A 23,986-nucleotide genomic window follows, 5' to 3' on the forward strand; every position below is an offset into this window, starting at 1 on the left:
ACTACAGTGACTCAAGTTGAACCTTAAGAACTCTCACTGCACTTTCTCAGTCACTGAGGAAAACTCATCCCTGTGCTGAGATGCATTTGGGATGCCTCGACCTAAGTGATGTGTAGCAGTGCATACAGCTACAGCACTCTCCATTTAGCCACAAGCAATCCTTCATTCTTGGCACCGAGGTCCCGAAGTGTGCAAGCTTTACCATGTCCGGGTTGATATTTAACTGGAGGAATAACAAATGCCCCCCCCCCCCATGCATGCAGAGTCACAGTTATGACAGAGTAGCTTTTTCTGTGTTTTACAAAGTCGGGAAGCCCCCCTGGTGATATCTTTATTCGGCATGGTTGCTCATTAGATTGCGTTGATCATTAAGGGCTGCTACATCAAACAAGTGCTCTCTGGGTTGCACTGGGCTCATGCTCATGTTGTCTATGTTCTTCTCAGCCTCTACAAAGGAGACCTGATCCGACAGTGGGTCTTTTGAAGCGGCCTTTTAGTTTTGTGTCTTTTTTTTCCATTGTGGAGTCTGTGAGCAATTAATATTATAACTGAAAGTAATATGCATTTTAAGTGTTAAAAACAAATGTCATCATAACAGTGCCTGCAATTGTTTATCAGTCCATCCAAGCAACTGAGGTTTACACTGAGTCATTCACTGAATGACTTAGGATGTTTGGCAGCAACTTTTGTAAGAGTTGGCAATGTATTCTGTCACACTAGTTCAGTCAGATTAAGTAAATTTAAAAGGAACTTAATGCGAGCCCTAAAACAAGTTTAGTCTTCAAACATCTTCTGTTACTCTTTAACAATGCATGCATATATACTGTACATACATAGTGTAAGTGTTTAGTTAGATGTGCTGTTAAAGAAAATGGACCACACATTCAGCAGAAACATCATGTCTTTACATATGCAGGTAAGTTCTGACTGTGCTAACTAGCGGTCTGTCTTGCCCGAAGATGTTAAAGAGTGCTTTTTCCATTTGAGAGCTTTTCCCCTGGTTTGTTTATTGTCAATGCTTGCAGACAAGAAAGAGATGGAGACATTGTGGCTAGAAAGCTAATGTTTGCACATACAGATTTGTTTGGCGTAGGCGGCTGTCTGGCTATCAGTCAATGTCACTGTCATGCTGATGATAGAGGACTTGAGGTTCCTGCTTCATGGAAAGTTGGTTTAAAATAAAATGTTTTGATTGACTCTATACAGAAAGGTTCTTTATCGACACAGACGGACAGCAATGGCATTTGGACTGGCGTATGCACAGACAAGATTCTATTTCTTTATTTCATTTTTTTTTCTTCTACAGAAAAAATAAAAATATAGGACAATATACAGAGTAGATCTATATGCGGGGACTATTTAAAGGCATTTGATTTATATTATACTTAAATTATTGTTATTATTATGTTCATATGTTGTAAGGTTGAACATAAAGTATGCTTTTTCCAAACATTTAATTTATGCAGTAATGATCAGTACATGTCACCTGTTAAAATTGGAAAAACCTATTCAAACATAAAACAGCAAATGCAGTTGCCTTTGATTGAGGTCTTCTAGGTACATTGTAATATATTATATTATACTCAATTGTTGATTGTACAGCAGGACAATGCAGAGCAGTAAGGCACGTTCGAGTCTCAGAGACATCTTTTGCTATTCAAAGAGCAGGATGTCTTTCGCTGGAACGTTAATTCTGAATTAACCAGCTGAATTAACAAGATCTTCATTTTAATGCAAGTCTTCGTCTTCGTCGTCTCCCGCTTATCCGGATCCAAAAATAAATTAAAAAAGGCGTATACCCTAGGCTAACTAGTTAGTTGGATAGCTACACTAGGTAGCACAGACTTCATGTGTCTGTGCTCTCTCTGCACTGAAGAGGCTAAAAGATTTGGGAATTTATACTTCCTCAAAGACTCCCCTGTGGAGGAATGAAACATTGCTTCGTCACCACTATAGAGAAAAGGGACAGGGGGAGAGAAAAGCACTCTCCTCTGTTCTCTTCCATTATCTCATAGCCATAGAATATGAAACAGCAGAGACAGCTATGTGTTTGGAAATAATGATGAAGGAACCGCAGTGGTACAGAAGACAGTGTATAATTACTCAGCCCTGGCAGTAAATTTTGACCCCTCAGGATTTCGGAACCACAGTGGCAAGCCCATTCATGCAGATATGGCAGCTTTGGGGCAGCAGTAACTTGTGTTATGATGTAGGCACACTGACTTAATGATTGTCGAGCTTGCAGAGAGAGGTTGTGTAAAATGCTCAGTATCTCCTTGACTGGAGTGTTATTGAGCGCCTTGCACTGATGTTTAAGCCAATGAGGCGTAAATGTCTTACCGGCTTTCTCTACTGTCTCTTAGTAGCTCTACAGCTCATAGCAAAGCCATTATGCTCAAAGGCAGAGCAATAACAACTTTTTGTCCAGGGGAATCAGTTGTATGTAGACAGCATAATTGTGCACAGCTGTGTTTTTTAACATCCAGTTTTATGGTTTTAATTTCTGGCCATTGTGGTGTCTTAATAGAGCATTTTTTTCTCCCAGTTCCCCGCTTTACTGCAGCAGGTGGATGTTTGGCTGAAGATAAGATGATTTTTAAGCTGTAGATGGCTGTGGGCAGCTGCCCTCAGTTTACCCTCACTGCAGGATTTTAAGCCTAGAGCCTTGCAGTGGTGGATTTAGTATATTTAGTGTGTAGCTCCAAAATGTAGTGGTCTTTCTGAGCATTACAGCCTTTGAGTTGAGTTCCTTCACATCTGTAGCGAGGATAGTCTGAGGGCAAGCACAAGTAAGTCATCAGGGGTTGTACATGTATGTTAATGTCCGTACACCTTATCAATAGCTTTAATGTAAATCTGTCTTGTTCTTTTTCCAAATTGTGATAAAGTATTCAGACATGTTCTTTTGAGAATGTCTTCAATAGAGATATCAGCCTGTAATGATTAGGCTTGTAATTTTGCTGCTGTTTTTTCTTGGTGTTTGTGTTTGTGATATCCAATTGATTAGCCGCCCGTTATGACAGCAAAGCTCTTTGTATGCCAGTAATTACTCCCTATGTCTGGGATTCACTGCTGCCTGCTGTTTCTGCCTGGCTCTCCCGGTGCCTTCCCTATTTTTGGTCGATGGTAACAGTGGGTTTTGATAAAAGAGAAGCCTCTGCCCCAGTGGACTCTTTGGCTAAATGTGGAACTGGCATGCCTTTCATCCATTTCCTTTGATTCACACGTCGCAGTTTGAAATTCAGTGACTTTCGCTTTTGGGAACGTCACATTTCTTATCCCCCTCCTTACCTTTTAAATTGACTGAGAGTACAAATCTTCAGTTGCCTTTGAATCATTCTCGTTTCAATGACATTTAACATAATTGTAAATCCAGCATTGTTTATAGCTTGGCTTATTGGTGCTGCAGCCTTTAACAAAGAATTTAGGGCGGAGAATATGTTACCTGAAGGACTGGCTTGGAAAATGTGGTTGAAGAATACTGAATGAGAGAAGTGTAGGTTCCCTTAACACTTACAGTAGACCATACCTTTCTTGCCACTTGGGAGCAAAGTGATGGTAGGTCACATCACTTTTTTAAGTTAATATGGTAAATTTGCTAGTAAACAGTTGCTTATTCACACATCTAGCAGCGCAAAATTATCATTCATTTAGAGTCGTGTTTCTGAACACCTGGCAAATGTTAGTTCAATTATCAGTATTTTAGTTGTGTTTTTGGTCTCTACCAACCTCTGAGGCCCTTTTACAGATAAATGCTCCACCGTGTTCAGCAGCTCGTTGCTGTGTCTGTCTGCTTTTTGGTGCCGAGCAGGTGGTGTACAGTGAGTTTTTAAAGGTTTTTCAATGACATCAGCTGCCTGCTGTGGCTGAAAATGACTCTGTGAAAGCAGTGGGAGTGAAACAAACCAGTAAAGTTGTGGCTGGACAGCTAAACGAGCTGAAACTCATTATACAAGCTAAGGGGATCTGCGCATTCAGGTGATAATTCTCTGTAGGATTGTCACTATAACCGACTCCTTTCACACTTTCACATTCTTTTCAGCTTGCCATTTGACACATTTTTATTTTAAAACGATCAATTACAGCCACTCTAAGAGTCAAGGCCTCCCTGACATACCCATACAGTATTTCAAGCGCAGTTACTTAAATCATAGTTGACTTCATTTCCTGCATTGCCTTTAGAACGTCTGGGTTGGATGTGTTTAATTTAAGCAAAAACATTTGGCTGAGCAGATTTGATGGTATCGAGTCTCTGCTAATAATTACTTTCCATCTTGAGGTATCTAAATATATTTTATGCCTGCAGAAATTTAAATTGTATCAATTTTTCATAATAAGTTTAAACCGCAAATTAAATCAGCAGTGAAAATCACCTGGGTCCTACCTTTTACATCATTGTCCACTCACTAGTGCTCAGCTCAAGATTGCACAGCCTTAAGTTTCAACCCTTTCTCCCCTGCATGTCCCCTGCAATCTTAAATTATTTTCACAGATTTAACACTGAGCTGCTTCCGTTCGGTCTCTCAGAGGTTGGAATCTGTTTTAACTTAGTCAGGTGAACTGCAGTGCACTTGAAACAGAGAGTGTTGCAGTGACTTTCACCATCAGGCCTTTCTTTTTGACAGAATGATTATGGCCTTTACAGTACACTCCCCACATCGCTGTTAGTGACACTCATCTTTGTGCTTGCTCTTAATCTCCAGCGCTGAGAACCACGCTTCAAATTTTCCATCTGGCGTCCATGTAGTGTGCAGGAACTGTCACAGAAACATCTGTTGCAATTGAAGTCCACTCATCAGTTGTCAACGCAGCATATTCATCTGTCAGGATTTTTCAGAGCTTTCCTTTGGAGGAGTCATATGCGATTATGGAGGGCTACATGTCTCAAAACTGTAGTATTTTTCTCAAGATCATGGATTTATACCAGATATCTTAGTCTCTGTGAAATATTAATGGGCTGCATGTTTTTGCAAATGAAATGCTCCCATTCATCAGTTATACCAGTTAGTAAACAGCTGACATTTTGTTTTTATGAGCCAGGCAGAAGTTTTGTAATGTGTGCTGAATGTAATGCTAAAAGCTCAGTCTCTGGCTCTGCAAGTAGGCATGTATTATGAAAGCTCGTTATAATAGCTGTGGAGTAATATTGCATTTGCTCTTTGCTAATAATACAGTCAGCACCCTTCTGAATCTTGCCTTTTACTCAGGGAGTTACAAAGATGACCCAAATACATGTAGTAAATTAGCAGGAGTATGCTGTGCTATAGGTGAGGTGGTAGTCTTCACCTTCATCATCCATTGGAGGGGATTCAAGTGAATGCTTTGCTTATTTTACCCAACACTTTCTTGTCCTGTCCATGTTCAGTCACGCATATTTCATGGGAGATGGGAAGCTAAGGTGTGTGCGTAATTCATAGTAGCACAGCCCACACAAGGAGAGAAGGAGCTTAATCTTTTAAAAGTTTGCTTTGAACTGCTGCGTTTTTGCAATGATGCAGTGGAATATTAAGGCTGTGATGGAACTTTTTGAAGATTGATCAAGGTAATGTCAGTTAAAGCTTCTCTCTTTGATAGGTTGTAGTTTACATTTTACAAACCATCTACTTAATAAGGGTACAAGGGTGTTAAGGGAGGCTGCTTCATCTTGTTATATCCCCCTTACTTGAGAATGCTTTCTGCACAGTAATTGTTGTGGTGTTAAACCAGTACTGGTTGGGGTTCAGATTTCTCATCTTTGTTCTGGAATTGCTAATCAATACTAACCCAGCTGTAGTTGGTTAATTGTATGGCACATGGCTACCTCTGCATAGTGTCATTGAACACAGAAAGCACAGTTGCCTAATGGTTTTGCCATTGATGGATTTCCTGCACATCAGCCTACAGTTTTACAAGTGCTTATAATCTCGACCTCTGCTATTAGTGCTGACCCACAGTCTGTGTGATCCCTTTGTAATTACAACCCATTTTTATGATACTTTTTAAAAATGAAGCTGTTCACACTCATGATATGCTCAAATACTTTTCAGAAAATCGACCTCAACTTTCTCTTTGTTCTTTTACATACTAATGAACAAAAAATAGAGCTCCCTGTACAGTGTATGCATATCAGTGCCAAATTTCATGGCAATCCAGCCAACAGATGTCAAGACATTTGACTAAAAACCAAAAATGTCAACTTAATGGTGGCACTACAAGAAACATCAATGAATCACCAAATTCATTAGGATTCATCCACTGGAAAACATGAATGTTTGTAGAATTTTTTTTTTTGGAAATCCATCCAATAGTTGTTCAGATATATCCGTCTGGACTGAAGCCCGTCCGAACTTTGAGATGCTGATGTTGATATTTGGCAGTTTAAAAATCCGCTAACGACACATTTAATTAAAGTAATTTTTTACAATATAAGCAAACGTCTCGATGCAGACTACAGACAGTGTTACCTAAAGGGATGTGTTACACCACACAGTAAAACAAGGCCATTTCTCACATTCTCCTCACGTTTCATTCCTGCATAGGAAGTAGAAACGTTGTGGTTGCAGGTTTGTCTTAGTTGGCCTCATTGGACTCAGTTGACCAGGCACATTCTTCTTCTTCCTCCTATCATGGAGAGCCGATAGATCACAGTGAGCAACTGCTTTGTTTACATCACAAAACTCTTTGTACTTGTTCAGTTGAAAATACAGGAAGCTATGGAGTGTGAAATGATTTAGTTGTTCCAAACCCCTTCTTGAAATTTCTTAATAAACCTCCACAGCCCCGTGCCCTTCACTGGCAATAGGTTAAATGCCCCCCATTTTCTCTTTCACCAAAGTTTTGTAAACATTTGTTTAAAGTTTTGTGATTTGCTGCTGAACAACCACTATAGAGTCGTGCTTTCTCTGGTGGAGCTTGCCTAGCTATTTCTTAACTATATTTTATGTACTCCAAGGTTTTTGGTTGAACAGCGACCAAAAGGGATCCAAGATTTAATTGTATAGTAATGTAAAAAAAGAGAAAAGCAAATTTAATGTATAGCCAAAAAATATTTTGAATTTTTTACTCAATATATGACTTATTCAGTAATTTTAGATTTTTAAATCCTTACTGTCCAGCAATGAATAAGCCACCTGAAATGAAATGGATAATGTTTTACATTCATGTTTTAGACTTGCTCTGTTTTAGATCTGCGCCTACTGCATGCATGATCACTGTGCATTCTTGACCCTGTTTGGATAATTTATTATTCAATGCTTCTCTGCGTCGTTATAGCTTGTGTAAGCATCTTGTCTAGCTTGGCTAAGGAAATGGCCTAATTTAAGATCAATTGTTCTATTAGACCCACAAGGCATTACTCGTCCCTGCTGTTGGGTATTGCCAAGCTATTTTCACACAGGTGTGAATGAGAGCCTCTGTGTCTGAAAACATAATTAGGATGTCAATAGCAGTGACTCTACTTCTCTAGAAATCTGATGTCAGGAAAATGTAGAGCTCATTGGCAAATTGCCTTCATTAAACTCCAACTTAGTGTTTTACACAAAAAGCAGAACTTTGCAAGACTGAACAAAAAGCTTGAGCCACAAGCTTCCTCACATGTTTGCTGTTACAGTAAGAGACGTTGCATAAACACATTCACAGAACAGCAGCTAGGCACAAGTCTTTATCAGACTGTGCTCCATTTCAGAACTGAATTGCTCTGCTCCCAACAGCCTTTTGTTCACAGCCCAAACTGTTTTATGTGTGAGTCTCTATCTTGACTGTCAAAATGTGGCGGTATTGGCACAAATAAACAATGCTAGTTTATAGCCATTCAGTGTCTAATGGTCCCAGTTAGAGCTGGAGCACAGTAATGTGTATTGAAGTTATTCCCGTAGGCAAGCCAATATTTATGCCATTATGTCTCTTTACCTCAAGATGCATTGCCATTTCCAATTTTCATTCATTAGTTTCAACAGGCCGTATTTTGGCTGTTTGCATATTGACACTATGGTCTTACACCCCGTCCAGGCACAAAAAACAGAAACCATCTGGTTGTATTACTGCTGCCAGCTGGTTCATTCTCAAAAGTTTAGATTAGAAGAGCATATTTTTTTCAATTAAATGTTAAAAACTGTTCAAAATACATATTTAATAAGTCCAATACTGTGATTGAAATTCCTGTGTTGATTGTTCATGGTGTATCTTGCAAGGTTCTTAGTATGTCCTACATTTTTTTTTATTAATGTTTCCCCCATTTTCATCAAATTTCAAAGACATGGTTGCTGTACACACTGTAGGCCTTACGTCTACCAAGACTTTTTGCTCACAGGAGGGTATAGAAAGTTATATGCCACCGCTGTGACATATCAACACTATCCACTTCTTTTGACCTGCTTTTTTCTAAAGCCAGTCACCCAGTCACCCTGACCAACAAGTAAGACAGGAACCGCACTAGGATTTACACTCGTTAACCTCTACGTGACCTCCATGGGACTTGCTTGAGATTCTTTAAGACGTTTCACCTCTCACCTGGAAAGCGTCTTGAGTTCAGTTCAGAGACCTTTCAGATGGGAGGTGAAACATCTTCAAGAACCTCAAGTATGTCCAGTTGCTTTCATATTGCTCTTAGAGATACCTTGACTAGGCTGACTTAGTATTATCAGACTTTGTACGGCCACAAACCAAGTACATCATTATAATGTACCACATGCTGGACTATGACAGACTTGCTTCTCTTAGACTTTATTCACAGCTGTGTTTTAAGCCTTAGGACAAGTGTTTAATGTAGGGTTGCAACTAACAATTATTTTCATTAAGGATTAATCTGCCGAATATTTTCTCAATTAATTAGTTTGTCAATAAAATGGCAGAAAAATAATCAAAGCGTCCCACTATAATTTCCCAAAGGTCAAGATGATGTATTCAGATGGCTTGTTTTATTCACCAAACAATCCATAACACAAACATATTCAGTATGCAATCAGATACGACAAAGACAAGCAGTAAATCATCTCATATGACAAACTGTAACCAGTAAATGTTTGGAATTTTCCCTTGAAAAATTTTTTAACAATTGTTTATCATCAAAGTAGTTGCTGACTCCTTTTCTATAGATCCAGTATTCAATTAATCCACTGGTCATTGGAGCTTTAGTTTAATATTCAATAATCTTTTTGGAGTTTAAAATAATGCCTAATTTCCAAAAGTGTTATAATTAAACAGCTCTTCCTGGACCCTGTTTTTTTCCCACTCAAGATTCAATTGGAAGAATGCTCACTGCAGTGTCAGCAAGTGTTCATACAATGAGATTAGGATAATTATATTTTTGCCTGTTTGGGATTTTTGGAAATGGTTGACCTGGCAGAGTAATCAGCTCTGTATTTGGTATTTATCTCCTAATGATATTGTTCATGTGTTTTTTGCTGCTCTGGTTTGTGTAAACAACTCTACATCAACTGAAACAGTGCCTCATTGAACCTACTGCATATTCAGACAGGCCAGTAATTTCGGCGGATGTTTAATTTGATATTTAGCAAGTCGTGTCTTGTCGCATGTGCACAGTATTGCCATCACACATCCACAGAATACAGTTATCCTGCGCGCACACACACACACACACACACACACACACACACACACACACACACACCTCCACCTTTAAACGAAGTGATGCAGCACCCTGATAATATGCCAGGAAGCCTCGTCTTGTCAGGTGATGGCAGCCATGCCGGACACTCAGCACTATTAAAGCTTTGGCAGCTGTCCAGTGAGCCAGTTAGTGTGACCCTTTCCATCAGCATGGAGGTATTAGTTTTGGGGCAGGAGGGGAAAGTGTGCAGTGGGACTGAAAACTAACTGTTGTGCAATTCTCAGGTAATCCAACCAGAAAATCCTGTTGAGTCCTTTAAAAGGCAAATTTTATAGGCTGCAGATAGTTGTAATCCTCTTGTCTAAGTGCCTGTAAAACAGTAACAGTAAGACTAAGAGCCTAATCAGGAGACCAGATTTACAGATGGAGCCACAGGTACATCTACTGGTTCAAGAAATGGTCCTTCAGATGGATTATGCTTGTTCTTGTACTGTCTCAGTGAGTACTTGTCCTAAGCAAGTGTCCATCCGGCTAGTAGCTACTAGCAGTATACTGTACAGGCTCTACTAGCTAAACGGCAACCATACATTGTGGCAGTGGACTTGACGCATTTAGCAATTAAAGCTCAGTGTTAGTCTGGTTTCTCTGGTTGTTTCTCAGTTTCTCATCCACTATTACTATACATGTTTTTTTTTTTTTTTTTTTTTGCTCTGTTTGATTAACATCACCTTTCCCATTCTTCATAAACTTTCATTTAATATAATATAGTTACTAGATCTAACGTTATGGATTAATGGCAAGCATAGCCACTCACTTTTTAACGAAATATCATTGGCATCTTTCTTACCTCATATTGTGTCTTGTATGTATTACTGCAATGTTCACAGACATCCTGTTGACGTTCTTCTAAAAACGGACCATTTTTTCTTTAAAAACCCTTTGATGAGGTGTCATGGGTTGAGCTCCTTTCATTATAGACTTTTGTTGCCTTTTGAAAAACCCAATAACGAGACACCTTGGAGATGATCAAACATGCCCATCTAATGGGCGTCTCATTGTGTGAACCTCATGTTGTACTTGCTCACTTGCCTTCATGGTCCCAAAGCAGGCTCTCATTTATAGGTTATTCATTCAGAATTTGAACAGAGTTGGCTAATTAGTCAAGCTAGTGATCACACCCCTGGAACCAAAAGTCTATTTAGACATTCACCATATCGAGAAGCAATGATGCATCTGATTATGTAGTCCGTACAGAATGAGGCATTACTGGCTTGTAAACAGCAATGGAGCCCACTTAGTCATGCTGATGATGATGGCCCTGTCTCAACAGGAAACTAGTGAAATGGACCTTAATTAAAATGAATTATGATGTCTGCAGGGGGCCCTGAGTGATCTAAAGTGCACAATATGCCACTCCTAATTTTAATTTTTGCTTTGAGATATTATCTGAGGAGTTGATTATAGAGACCCATTTTTCCTTTCATCTTCCTAGCTATTAATCCAGGATTGTTTTTTTTTATGGTGTTGGGGGTTTGCTGCTTAGCTTGAGGCTCAATTGCCAGTGGTTGGAGGTGCTGGAGTGGCATCACTAGTCATCATGTGCCCTGTCGCCTGAGACCATATTGGCAGCTATGCATTAAATTGCTAATGTGCCTGGCAGAGCTACATTATCCGCCCCATCAAAGTGACAAGGGCAGGGATAAAGCACTCTGCTTGGCTGTCCATGAGATCATTGGAAAATGGGTTTTGTGGATAAGGCTTGGCAGCGTGCAGAGTTGTCTTTTAGAATGTTTTCTTTGAATTTGCTTTGTTTCTGCCTCGCTGATTTGACAGCTGCAGAACAATGAGGCAGAAGTGGCTGGCCAGTTCCACCTGCATAGGAAGTCCCACTGTGGTAGAGCTCTCTCACACCTGGCTGCCTCTGTGGCTTTACACTTTTTAACATTGTGGTTCCTTGCACACCTCATTATTTAAGGAAATAGACTCACACGTTGAAAGAAGAAAACTATTGTCTGGGCTGCTGTCTGATTGTGAAAGAGCAGTTTGATTGGCTATGCAAGTTATATGAAGACAATTAAGTTGTGGTGGACATGAATGAATCTTAAGTGGTTTATTTAATTTAAGATGGCTTTTGTTATCTGTTTCTAAAACTGAGATGCAAGTATATTTATATCTGTGTGACTCCTGTGTTCCAGCTGGACAGTTCAGACAAGATCATTTTAAGCGGCACAGTGCCTGTTATAGTCTTCTATTTTTTTCCCAAGTTTTAATCCAAGGCATAGAGACTGATGAAACGATGCAGGGCTCAAACATCGTGATGACTGTCAGCCATTGGCGATGGACGATGGCTGAATTTGGGGATGAAAAAGTTGGAAATGATCATGATCGTGGAGTGTGTTATAGGGAAACTGGGTCTTTTTAAAAATGAAAAATGGTGCTCAAGATGAATACAAAAGACAAGCTCTCATTATTGGCTTTGAAATGACTGGCAGCCATGTGCTGCCCAGAAACAAGAACCAAGATGGGAGGCCCTGCATGAAGGAAGAGAGTTCCGGTTTCAGGTGCGATGTGGAGGCGGTAGAAAACCAGCCACCTTGTGATGATTAATGAGCTGCAGCTCATGCCAGCAATTTTAAACACACCATCCTGATCATGAGTGTAAGTGGCCCACACTAGCAGCTTTGTGACGAGTCTGCTGCTGCCTCTCCTCCAGTCCGACTTACTCACACACACGCACACACAGGGAACCATAAACTGAAAAAGTGCCTGCTGAATCTCAAACTGTGTAGTAGATGGAGGTGAGGAAATGCTGTTGATTTGGTTTGGGGCTGTTGACAGACTTGTGCTGTCTTTTGAGGCCACACATTTTTTCTGCTCATATGACTGTGTTGACACTTATTTTCCGGCCATAATGAACATACCAGTAGCCTTAATCACCGCAATGTTAGTAAAATTTATTTTATTAACAGGTTATGTGTTGGTTTCATTTTACTGTTTGTATTTTAGGGTAGTAGAGATTTAAATGAAATTTATGAAATTTGGAGGAATGTTACACCAATACCGCGGAGGAGAACTGATCAATTTTCCGTGCAGATCTAAATTCTGATTCGAATACAGTATGTTTTGTTTAATAATTTAAGGTATTTTTTCAAAATGTAAAACTTGTTCAAAATTTTTATAATAATTACTGCAAGTTCAAAAATGAAAATACCTGCCACTTGTATATTTGTATGATGGTCTGTCTTTGATGCAGATCCAGATTAGATGCAGATAAAAATGTCTAAATATCAAAATACCAAACTTAGACTCAGTGGACCGACAAGATGATGTGAGCAAGTCAGAGGCAGCATTGGCCTTTATACACAGTGCTGTTATAAATACTGTTATTACACTGTAAACTTAGGCAGGCACGTGTATGATTTGAAGATGTACATAAATGCAAATTCACAGCATCAGCATACTGAGACTCTTCAGCCTGCTGTTACTGCAGCACAACAGCCGTGCATGTAAATTCAGTCTTGGGGAAAGCAGTTGGAGTGCAGATAAGATAAACACAAAACTGAAGATTAAAACTGAATCTCATGTGTATATATGGCTTTATACTGTTTGGTACCATCTTAAGCTTGTCATAGTAACTTTACCTTTTGTTGGTTGACAATATTGTTATACTTGATGTAATATGAATCAAAGAACCTCTCCAAAGAGCTGATCAGTCACAGATGAGGTTATTTCGGTATACTGTTCATCACTATTAGAGACAACCAGAACAGGTAATTATCCTCTAGCAAACTGCTCTGCCTTGCTATAGGTTCTCCATACATAAAGTGCCTTATATTAGTTACATGGGCCTCTGAACATATGACAAAACAGCCCACATTAATGAGCTGTGTAACGAAGAAGGTGCCTCTGAAAATTTACTGAACGCTTGCTTCTTCTGCCTCTCTGGCAGCAGTCCTCTCAACACTGTCAGCTCTTTCGTTCTGCTGCTTGACAGTGCTCCAACCCCCTCGGCTTAGCTCAGCTACAGTGTGAATCAAGGCCTGTTTGCAGTGATATTGCTTATATTTATTCTTAGGGAGGTTTTTTTTTTTTTTTTGGTCGTTATTTCTCTGTCTCAACACCAGACCCATTTTATGTCTTTCTCACCTCAGCACATGCCAGTGGTTTACAGTTGGAATTATCTGTACAATAAGGGTTCTGAAAAAAAAATGCCACATTATGTGTTAGAGCCCTTCAACTTTTCATTTTTAACTGAGGGCTAACCTGAGAGATGTGGGCATCAACACAAAGGCTAACACAGGGAATAGAGGCTCTATCTTCCCTATTCTAAAAGGCAAATTCTCTGTAATTTTGCCATTCTTCTGGTGTTCTGGAAATCTGGAAATAAAATAACCTATTCTTCCCTAGGGTTAAGTGTTTTTTTTTCTCTGTCACTAGCTATAACATTTTAGCAAAATATGCTCTATAAATTGGATTAGATGTTCTTCTCTGTGTGTGCTTATTATTTCACCATATACTCAACCATCCCTCTTCTCTCTTTCTTCTGTTGCTTAAGGTTCAACTATAGATCAACACATCATCTCACCACAAATGGCTTCTACGAGTTCCTCAACTGGTTTGATGAAAGGGCCTGGTACCCATTGGGAAGGATTGTTGGTGGCACAGTAAGTTTTTCCACATTCATTTGTTTCATTGTTCATCATCTCCAGGGTGTCGTTTTAGGAACGGAGATTTACATACAGACATTGATCTTGTGAAGTAAGTAAGAAGGAGAATAAATGAGATACTCATAAAGTTTGAATAGGCTGACAGGAGCACGCACAGAAATGTAAGTGATGGTTTGTAAAAAATAAATAAATAAAATATAATATGGAGAAGAGATGTGCACTTGGGGTATCGCACTGCCTGGCCTGTCCCGGAGGGCTCGTGCAGGGGAGCTGAGAAAGAGGCTCCAGCTGACTGATGAACCTCCGATTGAGGAGGAGCAGTACAGCTTCCCGGACAGTGTCTCACTGGGTCTCTTGTGGTGGAGCACTTTGGGAATATGAAATGCTGAGGCCGCTGTGTATGTATTCATAGCTGTAAGTCAAAAATATTTGAATACATTGGACTTCACCATTGTTTTTCCCTGATGATTTTCATGATACAATCCAAAGTAACAGTGGAGGTGTAGAGTTTCCTATTTGTTCATCTCAGGATTGCATTGCTCCTTTTTGCTGATGATGTACAGTTGTTAGCTTAATCAGACTCTGACCTCCAGTGTGAACTATCTTCTCTTGCATCATACTATGAAGTGGTTGGGATGAGAGTCAGCTATTCTGACAGATTAACCCTTCAGCCTGAGATTAACGGGCGAGTGCTAGTAATTATGAATATGAAGGGAGCTAAGCCTAAAGACAAAGATGATTAATAACCTGAAAAAATAATAATCTAATCTAATATTGTCTTTTCCTATACAATTTTTTGTCCTATAGCTCTTTTATTTCTCAACCTCAACGAGTAGTGTCTCCACATAGATTGTACACAGACAAGAGATGGCCACAGAGACGGCAAGAGGTGAGGAGAGGGAGGTCGAGCGGCTATGGGAGCCAGGAAGTAGAAAAACAACTTTTTCTCTGGAAAACATATATGTTTTTTCAGTGGCAGCAAGGCTGGAAATAGGAGGGATTACACATGCTTTGGGATCCCTCAGGGGTAGCTGGCTGGGGAAAAGGAAGTCTGGAGTTCCTTGACATTGTGACTCTGACCTGGTTGGGAAAAAAAAGGATGGATGGAAGAAGTTTTATATTTATCTCCATGGCAGAAATTTGCCAAATCTGTAGTCTCAATTCCTTTTATATTTGAGAATAATCAGAGCAGCCTTACCATGCTGGCTGCAGTCAGCACATCACTAAGTACAGTCAGGCATCAAATTATGCTTTAAATCATACTTAATCCTATTAAGTTACCTACCTGGTCCAGACCCAGAGAATCAAACAATATCTGTATGTAGGCATTTGTATGGTGTACATAATTGACCAGAAAATCATCATGGAAAAGAATCTCTATACCTACTGTTTATATTGATCAGAACATGGGGATTATTCATAGATATTGATGTGTAATCAGTATTTTTGTGCTCATCAGTGGATAATGCAAGAAAATTCAAAGTAGATCTTAAGTTTGTTATGTGTATCTTCAGCACTGATCGTGTGTAGTGTGGTAGCATGGGGTTATCTGGGGTTAGGCACAGCAGTGCAGGGATACCATAGAATCCTCTAAGCCTCCGCTGGGCAGCATGGATTTAAGTTACAATCCAGTAGCAACAGTGAGCTGTTAACTTGACAGATTCCTCTCGACTGCCACGGACTCCCTGTTTACCAGCAGCAACGATTGTTGTGAATCATTGACCCTTTTCTGTGAAAAATACAACGTGCCGATTCCACGCAATTTATCTCCCATTTCCCTGCCTCACCTCCTCTGTGCATCTCTTCCCCCCAACCTCATCTTCTCAGCCCTGCATCGTGAGCAGTGAGGCCTGTGTGAGTAAAATACCTCTGGCCTATCCATCTCCCTCTTCTCTTTAACAACCACACCTGCCTTCTTTTCTCTCAACCAAGCTTCACAGACCCACCAGGGCTGCACTCTGAGCAATAATTGCACTAGCTAATGATGCATCAGGACTACATAATCCAGGTCCTCTGTGCCAGATAAATGTGGAAATGTTTCCCAACATGTTTCCATTATTGGGTCCAGCTGAGAGGGTGGGATAGAGTTTGGCACTTGATGCCTGTAGCATGACTTCTTTCTCTCTCCTTGTTTCTGTGTTGTGTAAACTCAGGCTGCAGGCTGATTTGAGAGTTCCTCTGCACAGTTGAGACAGCAAGGCATGTTAATGCTGTGCATTGGTATCAGATGTGGTTTTCATTACAGCACCAAGCAGATGGTGCAGGGTCGGAGATGTAGCTACGCTACATGCTGATGTTTGAATACAGTATTCACTGCTGAACAGGAGACCCAAGGCATTGGAATCCAAAACCCATCCATCAGCATTCATCCGTCATAAGCAATTATCATCAGCTACTGGTAATTGCATATGACAAGGCTGGCTTATAATAATGGATGTGCTGGTTCTGTTACAGTGCATGGATACTTGGGTTAGGCCTTGTACCCACAGGGTGGGAGCTGAAAGTTATGATTAGAATGGTAATCAGAATTGGAAGGCGTACGGTTTTAAGTTAATTTTCATGACATTTGCAAGATTCCTGGGCTGCACAACACATGTCATCTGCATACAAATAAGCACACACAGCTCACATCCTTCCTCTGGAAATCTGTATTGGCAATTCATGAACGTATGAGTAAAAAACAACAAATGATTGCAGAGTACTTTACACATGGTTCATGCGAAGCAGATGATAATGAGCTGTGCAGATCTCTTTTTAAGCCTGTGAAGATTCAGTCATCCTGGTCACAAAGATTGAAAATAATTTTGCATGAGAGATGAAACATCTTCAAGATGCAAGTCCAGGTGCTTTTTGTATAGAAATTTAGATAGCTCTTCTAAGCTCAAATTTAGTTCTACTTAAAAGTTAAAAAGTTAATTTAATTTTCCAGTTGAGTGTTACTTTAAATATTTTAAAATTGCTCAGCGGACTACCCTCAGGTTAGACCAATATGCAAATAAAAGCCATATGAGAGCTTACACTGTGCCACAGCTTGGGTTTTGTAGTAGATAGGAAGAAAAATAGGTGCTGTGGTGAGAGTCAGTGTAGTGTATTATGTTTCTTCCTAGCAGAACTGGTTTCTATCTGTTGATTGTTTCCCTCTATGAACAGTAACTCTGTTGCGCTGAACATCCACTATCTGCCATAAGGTCTAACATTTTTTTTTCAGAATTTTTATGGTCCTCTCATTAAAGACTGAAACGTTGCTTTGATCCCAGAGAGCTTTATTAGGCAGAAAACAGTTCAATACTATACTTTTTTATGAAAAACACACAATTAAACAATATACAATTTCTAAAATATGCCTTTTAAACCAGACATACATTAAAGTAAAAGTACATATGATGTCTAGCCAGTGTGGTTTCTGTTGTCCTTGTCTTGGAAGTGTTAAACTGAGCAGTTACAAAGGGTGTGAGTGGAGCAATTTCAGTGGGTATAATTTGTGGAGTGATTCTCTTGGCCACGGTATGTCTTGCACTGTCTCTTAGCAATTACAAAGCAATTATGGAGGTCATGTTGTCCTTGCAACATGTGTTATTATTTTGAGCAGTGTCAGCGGATGAATGTTTCCACACCAGTGCCACCAAGACAAGTAACTCTACATCGATTTTATTTGACATTTTAGAAAAATGTCTGATTCTGGATGCTGAAGGATGATACTGTTGGGATACGTTCGATTCAGCGGACGCACAGTCTACTGGAACAAATGATTTGTGTTACGTGTCACTTAACTGAAGTAATTCAACTGTCCCAAAGAAAGATGCACTGCGGCAGAATGGCTGTGGTGTCAGACTGGGAAGGTGTCGACAAAGGTTAAGTCAGGGGATATTTTTTTTCTTTTTTTTTTTTCTTGTCAATATATCCCACGATAAGCCAAAATGAACAGTGAATTTAAGTCGGGTATTGTGTGTGTAAGCTCATTTCTCTGTGCCATAGATCTCCTTTATTGTACAGAAACTATTATAACATGTCAATGAACCCCACCATTGTAATGAGTGACCTTTCTCATCATGACCATGAGCATTGTGGTTAATTTTGAGTCAATCTCAAATGTCTTTCAGTTGTAAATATTCCAAATGTGTATTGAAAGCAGCAGAAAATAGTCCTTAATAAATGAACTATTTACTCCCATTTGAGTAACGTTTGCTAAAAACCACAGTGCTCAGCTGTTTTGGGAAACTACTGTGGCTTTTTAAAAGTGAAACTATATATTTATGACAGTTTTTTAAGATTTATATCCTAAATAGCAACAAATGGGCTCGAGGCTGACAGCCACAGAAAGGGTAGGGAAGTCAAAGTATCGAAAGCCAGACTAATGCATTGTTGTTTTGGACTTTTTATGGGATTAGCTGACAACAAGAAAAATATAGAATCTCGCGACTCTTAGCCTTTTAGAGGATAGGTTTGCTGTAGCCCACAGTGGACTTGGAAAAAGTTTAGTGCCAGATGGAAAGTCACTTTATGCCGTATGAGGTTGACTGGCCTTTGATTAGCAGGTGGGTGGGTCATTCTGTTGGCCATACTGAATGCAAATGTCTCCCTATAACATTCAAATCTATGCAAAATAGAGAAGGATCCAGGAACTGATGCATAGAGGAGATCTGACTGAGCTACTGCAGAGGCTCACTGATGGATTCATGTCAGTTCCAGGCTTTTACCTGATGTATCATTCGATGACAGGCTTGGGTGAGACAGATTGCCAGAACAATTCGATGCCTTGCTCAGAGGCGCCATGATGGCATTTCTGAAGTAACAGAAAGCCACTCGCCTATTTAAAGTGTAGGCTAATAGTCAAAGTTCCACTTGTTTGCATGACTGAGCTAGACAATTTTCTAAGCATAAACGGGCTTTAGGGAAGAAGGGCATTTAGCTGACTCCCACACTGCATTCGAAATCATAAAATGAATGTGTGAGAGCTCTCTTTTGCATCAAGCCTATGCTTTTAAAACATGCAGGGATGTGGACAAGTGCTGAGTTCATTTCAGATTGACGCAGTGTGTTTCACGGCCCGTAATCCAGTCGCAACCCAAGGCCTTTGTTTAGAAAACTTCAAATAATTAATGAATTACAAACTCCTGTTCCCTTTTTGTTTTTACCTGTCTTGACATTTTACCAGTGTCAGTCTCCTTTTTTTCATGCTGTGTGGTCTGTGACCCCTCCAGCTGCAGGTGGAATTCATAAAACCACCTTTGCTCTATGTGAGAGCAGTGACCAAGACTCTTGTCTGTTACATTCAACCTTTTTACCCGCCTGCACTTTGTTTAACACCGCCTTTCTCTCGTCTCTCTATCTTTCATCGTCTCTCCTCTATTCTGTGTCTCTGCCTTTCTCTAATGCCTCGCTGTTGTTTCTCACCTTTATTCCTCCTTTATCCTTACCGCCACCCCCCTTTTTTTATTCACAATCATGCTGTCAGTCCTCATTAATTGTGTATGATAGCATTAAGTCTCTAAGCGCTCAGATGGGTCACACCATTCGGAAGACAGATGAGCCGATATCAGTTAATGTGACAGTTGAGTGCCTTTCTGCCTGGACCAGTCCAGCTGCCCTCTGCCTTTTTATTTCCCTTTTCCTCCATCCTCCCTCCGTCAGAGGACAACTGTCCACTGCTCTTTCTCCTGAGCCATAGATAAGGAAGGAAGGCTTCACTAACGTGACTTATCAACGTAGAATAATGTTGATAAGTTTTGTACGTAGATTTGTATCTATCAAGCCAAAACTCAATGCAAAATGGACTTTTCTATGATGAATAATCTCAATCGTCTCTCTAACATTTTGGTGACCGTGGCCCTACCACCAATTTCAAAATGGCTAATAATTACAAGAGTGGTTTTATAAATGGCAGGATACTGCTCCATTAGACTGAGTCCAATCCTCAGAGCCAAGAGGCAAGACATGGTTGATTTTCATTGAAGTAGATTGGGTGAAGAAGCTCAGGTCTCCTAGGCACTGGCTAATTAGAGATGCGAAGACCTGAGTTTATTAACGGCAAGGCAAAGTGCGTGGACTGCGGCAACACATCAGGGACATCACTCACACGTTAACATAGCCTTGCTTTTTACCTCAGACAGCCAGTGTACTCCACATGGCCCTAATTGGATCCGCTCTCATGTATAGGCGAGACAGGGCCACGAGGCATCACCTGCTCAGACCCCATCTTCAACTGAGTGGAGGGTTTAATTAATTATAACTTCATGTTGAAGAATACCATACCTGACAACAGTTTTTTTTATAATGGATTCATCCATTACGCAAGCAAAAGATGCCAAATGTACCAGTTCTGGATTCTAAAATTCGAGTATTTGCTTTTCATAAAATGTATTGTAGTGTGATTTAGTACTTGGTTGTGCCACTAGGTAGTGCCTGTTACTGCTTAATGAGATGCAGGTAGACGTAAAGTCATGGCATTCTGTGCCCACTGTGGCCCCCGTGTTGATGAACACCAACCAACTACACCGACAAATTGACCAACAGACCGACATTCCATCCACAGACCCGTGTTCCTATCATGGCTGAAAATAGCTCCACCTTTTTCCTCTTGCTACCTTTTCGTGGTACACTGTCTGTGTCCCTCACCCACCATTGTTCTTGTCCGACATGCAATCTCTCCCACTTTCAGGTTCCCCTTACTTCCAGTCACAACCTCTCTCTCTTCTGCCCTCTCTCAGGTATACCCAGGGTTAATGGTGACTGCGGGCCTCATCCACTACGTGCTCAACCTGCTCCACATTACTGTCCACATCCGTGATGTGTGTGTCTTTCTGGCACCGGTGTTCAGCGGTCTGACCGCCATCTCCACCTTCCTGCTGACAAGGGAGCTGTGGAACCAGGGTGCAGGTCTGCTGGCGGCCTGCTTCATTGCCATCGTCCCTGGCTATATCTCCCGCTCTGTCGCAGGCTCTTTCGACAATGAGGGCATCGCCATCTTCGCCCTCCAGTTCACTTACTACCTCTGGGTACGTACACTTCTCACTTGATGGAAAGGTGCAATAAGGAAGAATCTTACTGTGCATGGAAATGTAATATAGGCAAATGTAATTGCACTGTGAATGTAGACCCCTCATACTATGTTTTGTTGCCATTATATTGAAGTGACAGTTTAAACGTCTTTGTAATGAATCAGAATAACGATCATGGTCACTCAGGTTTTAAATCTGCTTTAGCTGAAAAAAAAAAAAAAAAGTCAAACTCTCAGCCTCAGTCAAGCATGCAGAGTCCTTTGTTACTTTACAGGGGACATGCTTCATGAAGCTAGAAAAGTAGTCCTGTTTTCAAATGTTACTGGGCCTTGGATGTTGAATTATTTATCCAGAGCTTTGAAAGGCACACCAACCATGTGGAGCCCAGGAAACGGCATGCTGCACTCTGAAAACTTCACAATAAGATGACCTTTAAGAATACACTACAGGGCAACTGACCTTGGCAAATTTGCAGCATCACTGTTTTCACCAAGTTCAGATTTATTTTGTTTGTTAGAATTTTTCTTTTCCTTCCCTGCTTAAAACATAATTTGTCCAGTTCAACCTTGTTCAACAAAGTCATTCACTTGAGGAGAAAAGGTTATTTTTGAATATTGCTTGGATGTTTGCAGGAACGACTTGTGCTAAGAATTTTTTGAAATGGTCTTGGTAGAAAGAAGCGGCTTTTCAAGCTAAAAGATGTCTGAAACAGACTTTTCACTTTACCTCAGTCTGTCCACTCTTCTGTTGCATCAGCAGCTGCCTTACAGCCCTGCAGCTACCATACTATGAGTACATTGTGTGTGTGTGTGTGTGTGTGTGTGTGTGTGTGTGTGTGTGTGTGTGTGTGTGTGTGTGTGAGAGAGAGAGAGAAAAATAGAAGAGCTCTGCTTTACAAACAATTTTGTCAGCATTCCTTTCTTCCTTGTTCTTGAATTTGACCTTGACAAATGTTGAGGATTTTTTTCATTGTGTATTGAGCTGTATCCCCTCAGTGATACATGCTTTATTTTTTACTTTAATACTGAGAATAAAAATGTTAATGCTAATATAATAAACACGTGGAAAGTAAACTTGAGATAGAAAAGAACTCATTATTTCTAGATAACCAGGTTAATAAAATGGAAGTAATCAGCTCTTTCTCGTAAACCAGGTTTCTCGTGACATTAACGAGATGGATTGAGATTGTAAAGTCTGTTTCTTATGTAACATCAACAGATTAAGATCACTGCACTACATATACTGTGTATTAAAAATTTCACTGCAGAAAAGACGTAGCTGCTTTATCAAAAGTAGAATTGAATGTAAAGGCAGCAATAGATGTTTAGAGTTCGCTCTATGCTGACAATACTTTCAGCACACCAAGTACTCTACAGTTGAAAGTCGTGAATTTCTAACATTTGTGTTCTGTCATGAAGAGCACACTGTAATAATGAATAGATGTGGCCAATACAGGTGAATATAACAGTCAAGGCTCTGCTGCTGAGGCTATAGAGAATTGCTGGAGGAAAACTGCAGATACTTTAAATGCATAAATATTATTGCCTGTCATTAGAACCCAGCGGGCATACTTCTTATTTATACAGTATCATGTCATCTTATTGAGTCTGTAAAGTGACTTTCTATTAACAAAATTGCCTCCTGTTCCTGTAGACTGCAGTGATAGAAGATAACGGTAACAGGTTACAGTGAAGCAATTACGCTCATCATCGCTATGAATGAATTTCACACCTGCAGTTAACCTGTGCCAGAAAAGGTGTCAAATGAATATGGCAGCTATTTTTAAGGGAGTCCAGATTTAATATTGTGGGATTTTATCAGTGTAAAAGAGATCCAACAAAAGACGAAATTGATTGGAAGGAAATTATTTTCAAGTAGCGTCTTGCGCAGGGCTTATTTATTCATCATGAACCTACACGAGCCGCCCCCATCTGCAAAGCCTTCTCCCCAACATGCATGCAACAGTGAGAGAATGCCTTTACAACTTGAAATTATTTATCCTTATTGCTTGGCTGTAAATGTAAGCATGATTTTGACAGTTTTTATGCTGCATAGTTAACGCTGCCATTAGCCTTTATCTCTAGCTTTAAGCATATATTACTCAAACCGTTAGAACAGAAATGACAGAAGAGATTCAAGTACCAATCAAATGGCGCTTTCATTGGTTTACTCCTTGCTAAAACTTCTCTGTGCCTCTGCATTGCACCTGCTGTTCAGTTTACTTTGGCAGAAGACATCGCATTTTGTTTATTTTTTTTGTAGCTTGGAAGCTTTGGTATTATCTCGAAAAGATCACTACATGATAGGATGCCGCAGTGCAACCAGAGGAGACTCATGCAAATAAGCCACATGTCTACTATTGACCAGCTGTAGCTGTGTATTGTAGGGAGATGTATCATTCAATACTGGTTGACATCAAGCGTACAAGAGCTGCGGAAATAATGCAGACAAATAAAAAAAAAAAAAAAAGAAGTTTTATTTAAACTAGCTTGATTATTTTGTCATTATACCCACGGTGTTCAAACGTGACCGCCTGCAGCTGTTACAAAACACCCTCACTGCTCAAAACAGTGCAAGATCCACAGGAGTCCTACATTTATGCAGATCTGTATTTGGAGGCCATACAACGGTGCACATCAGCATTCAGGATAAATGTTCCGTCTTAGCTGATAGTTTGGTGAGTCAATTACAGCACAGCACACAGTTGCAGATTCAGGCTACTGTTAAGCCTAAACTATCCACACAACAAATGCAATTACATGTTTTCCTGATCA

General features: G+C 40.1%; 1 protein-coding gene across 1 annotated transcript in view; it reads left to right on the forward strand.

The window, feature by feature from the left end:
* The window catches only part of LOC111223045 (dolichyl-diphosphooligosaccharide--protein glycosyltransferase subunit STT3B), a 78,588-nt gene that overhangs the window by 20,016 nt on the left and 34,586 nt on the right, over positions 1-23,986 (forward strand). Inside the window, exons 2-3 of the mRNA XM_022747014.1 lie at positions 14,103-14,211; positions 20,922-21,209. Coding sequence (XP_022602735.1) covers positions 14,103-14,211; positions 20,922-21,209 — 397 coding nt within the window. The remainder of the gene's footprint in view (positions 1-14,102; positions 14,212-20,921; positions 21,210-23,986) is intronic.

The sequence above is a fragment of the Seriola dumerili genome, unplaced genomic scaffold, assembly GCF_002260705.1.
Source record: "Seriola dumerili isolate Sdu_G_001 unplaced genomic scaffold, Sdu_1.0 BDQW01000110.1, whole genome shotgun sequence".
Taxonomy (NCBI): Eukaryota; Metazoa; Chordata; class Actinopteri; order Carangiformes; family Carangidae; genus Seriola; species Seriola dumerili.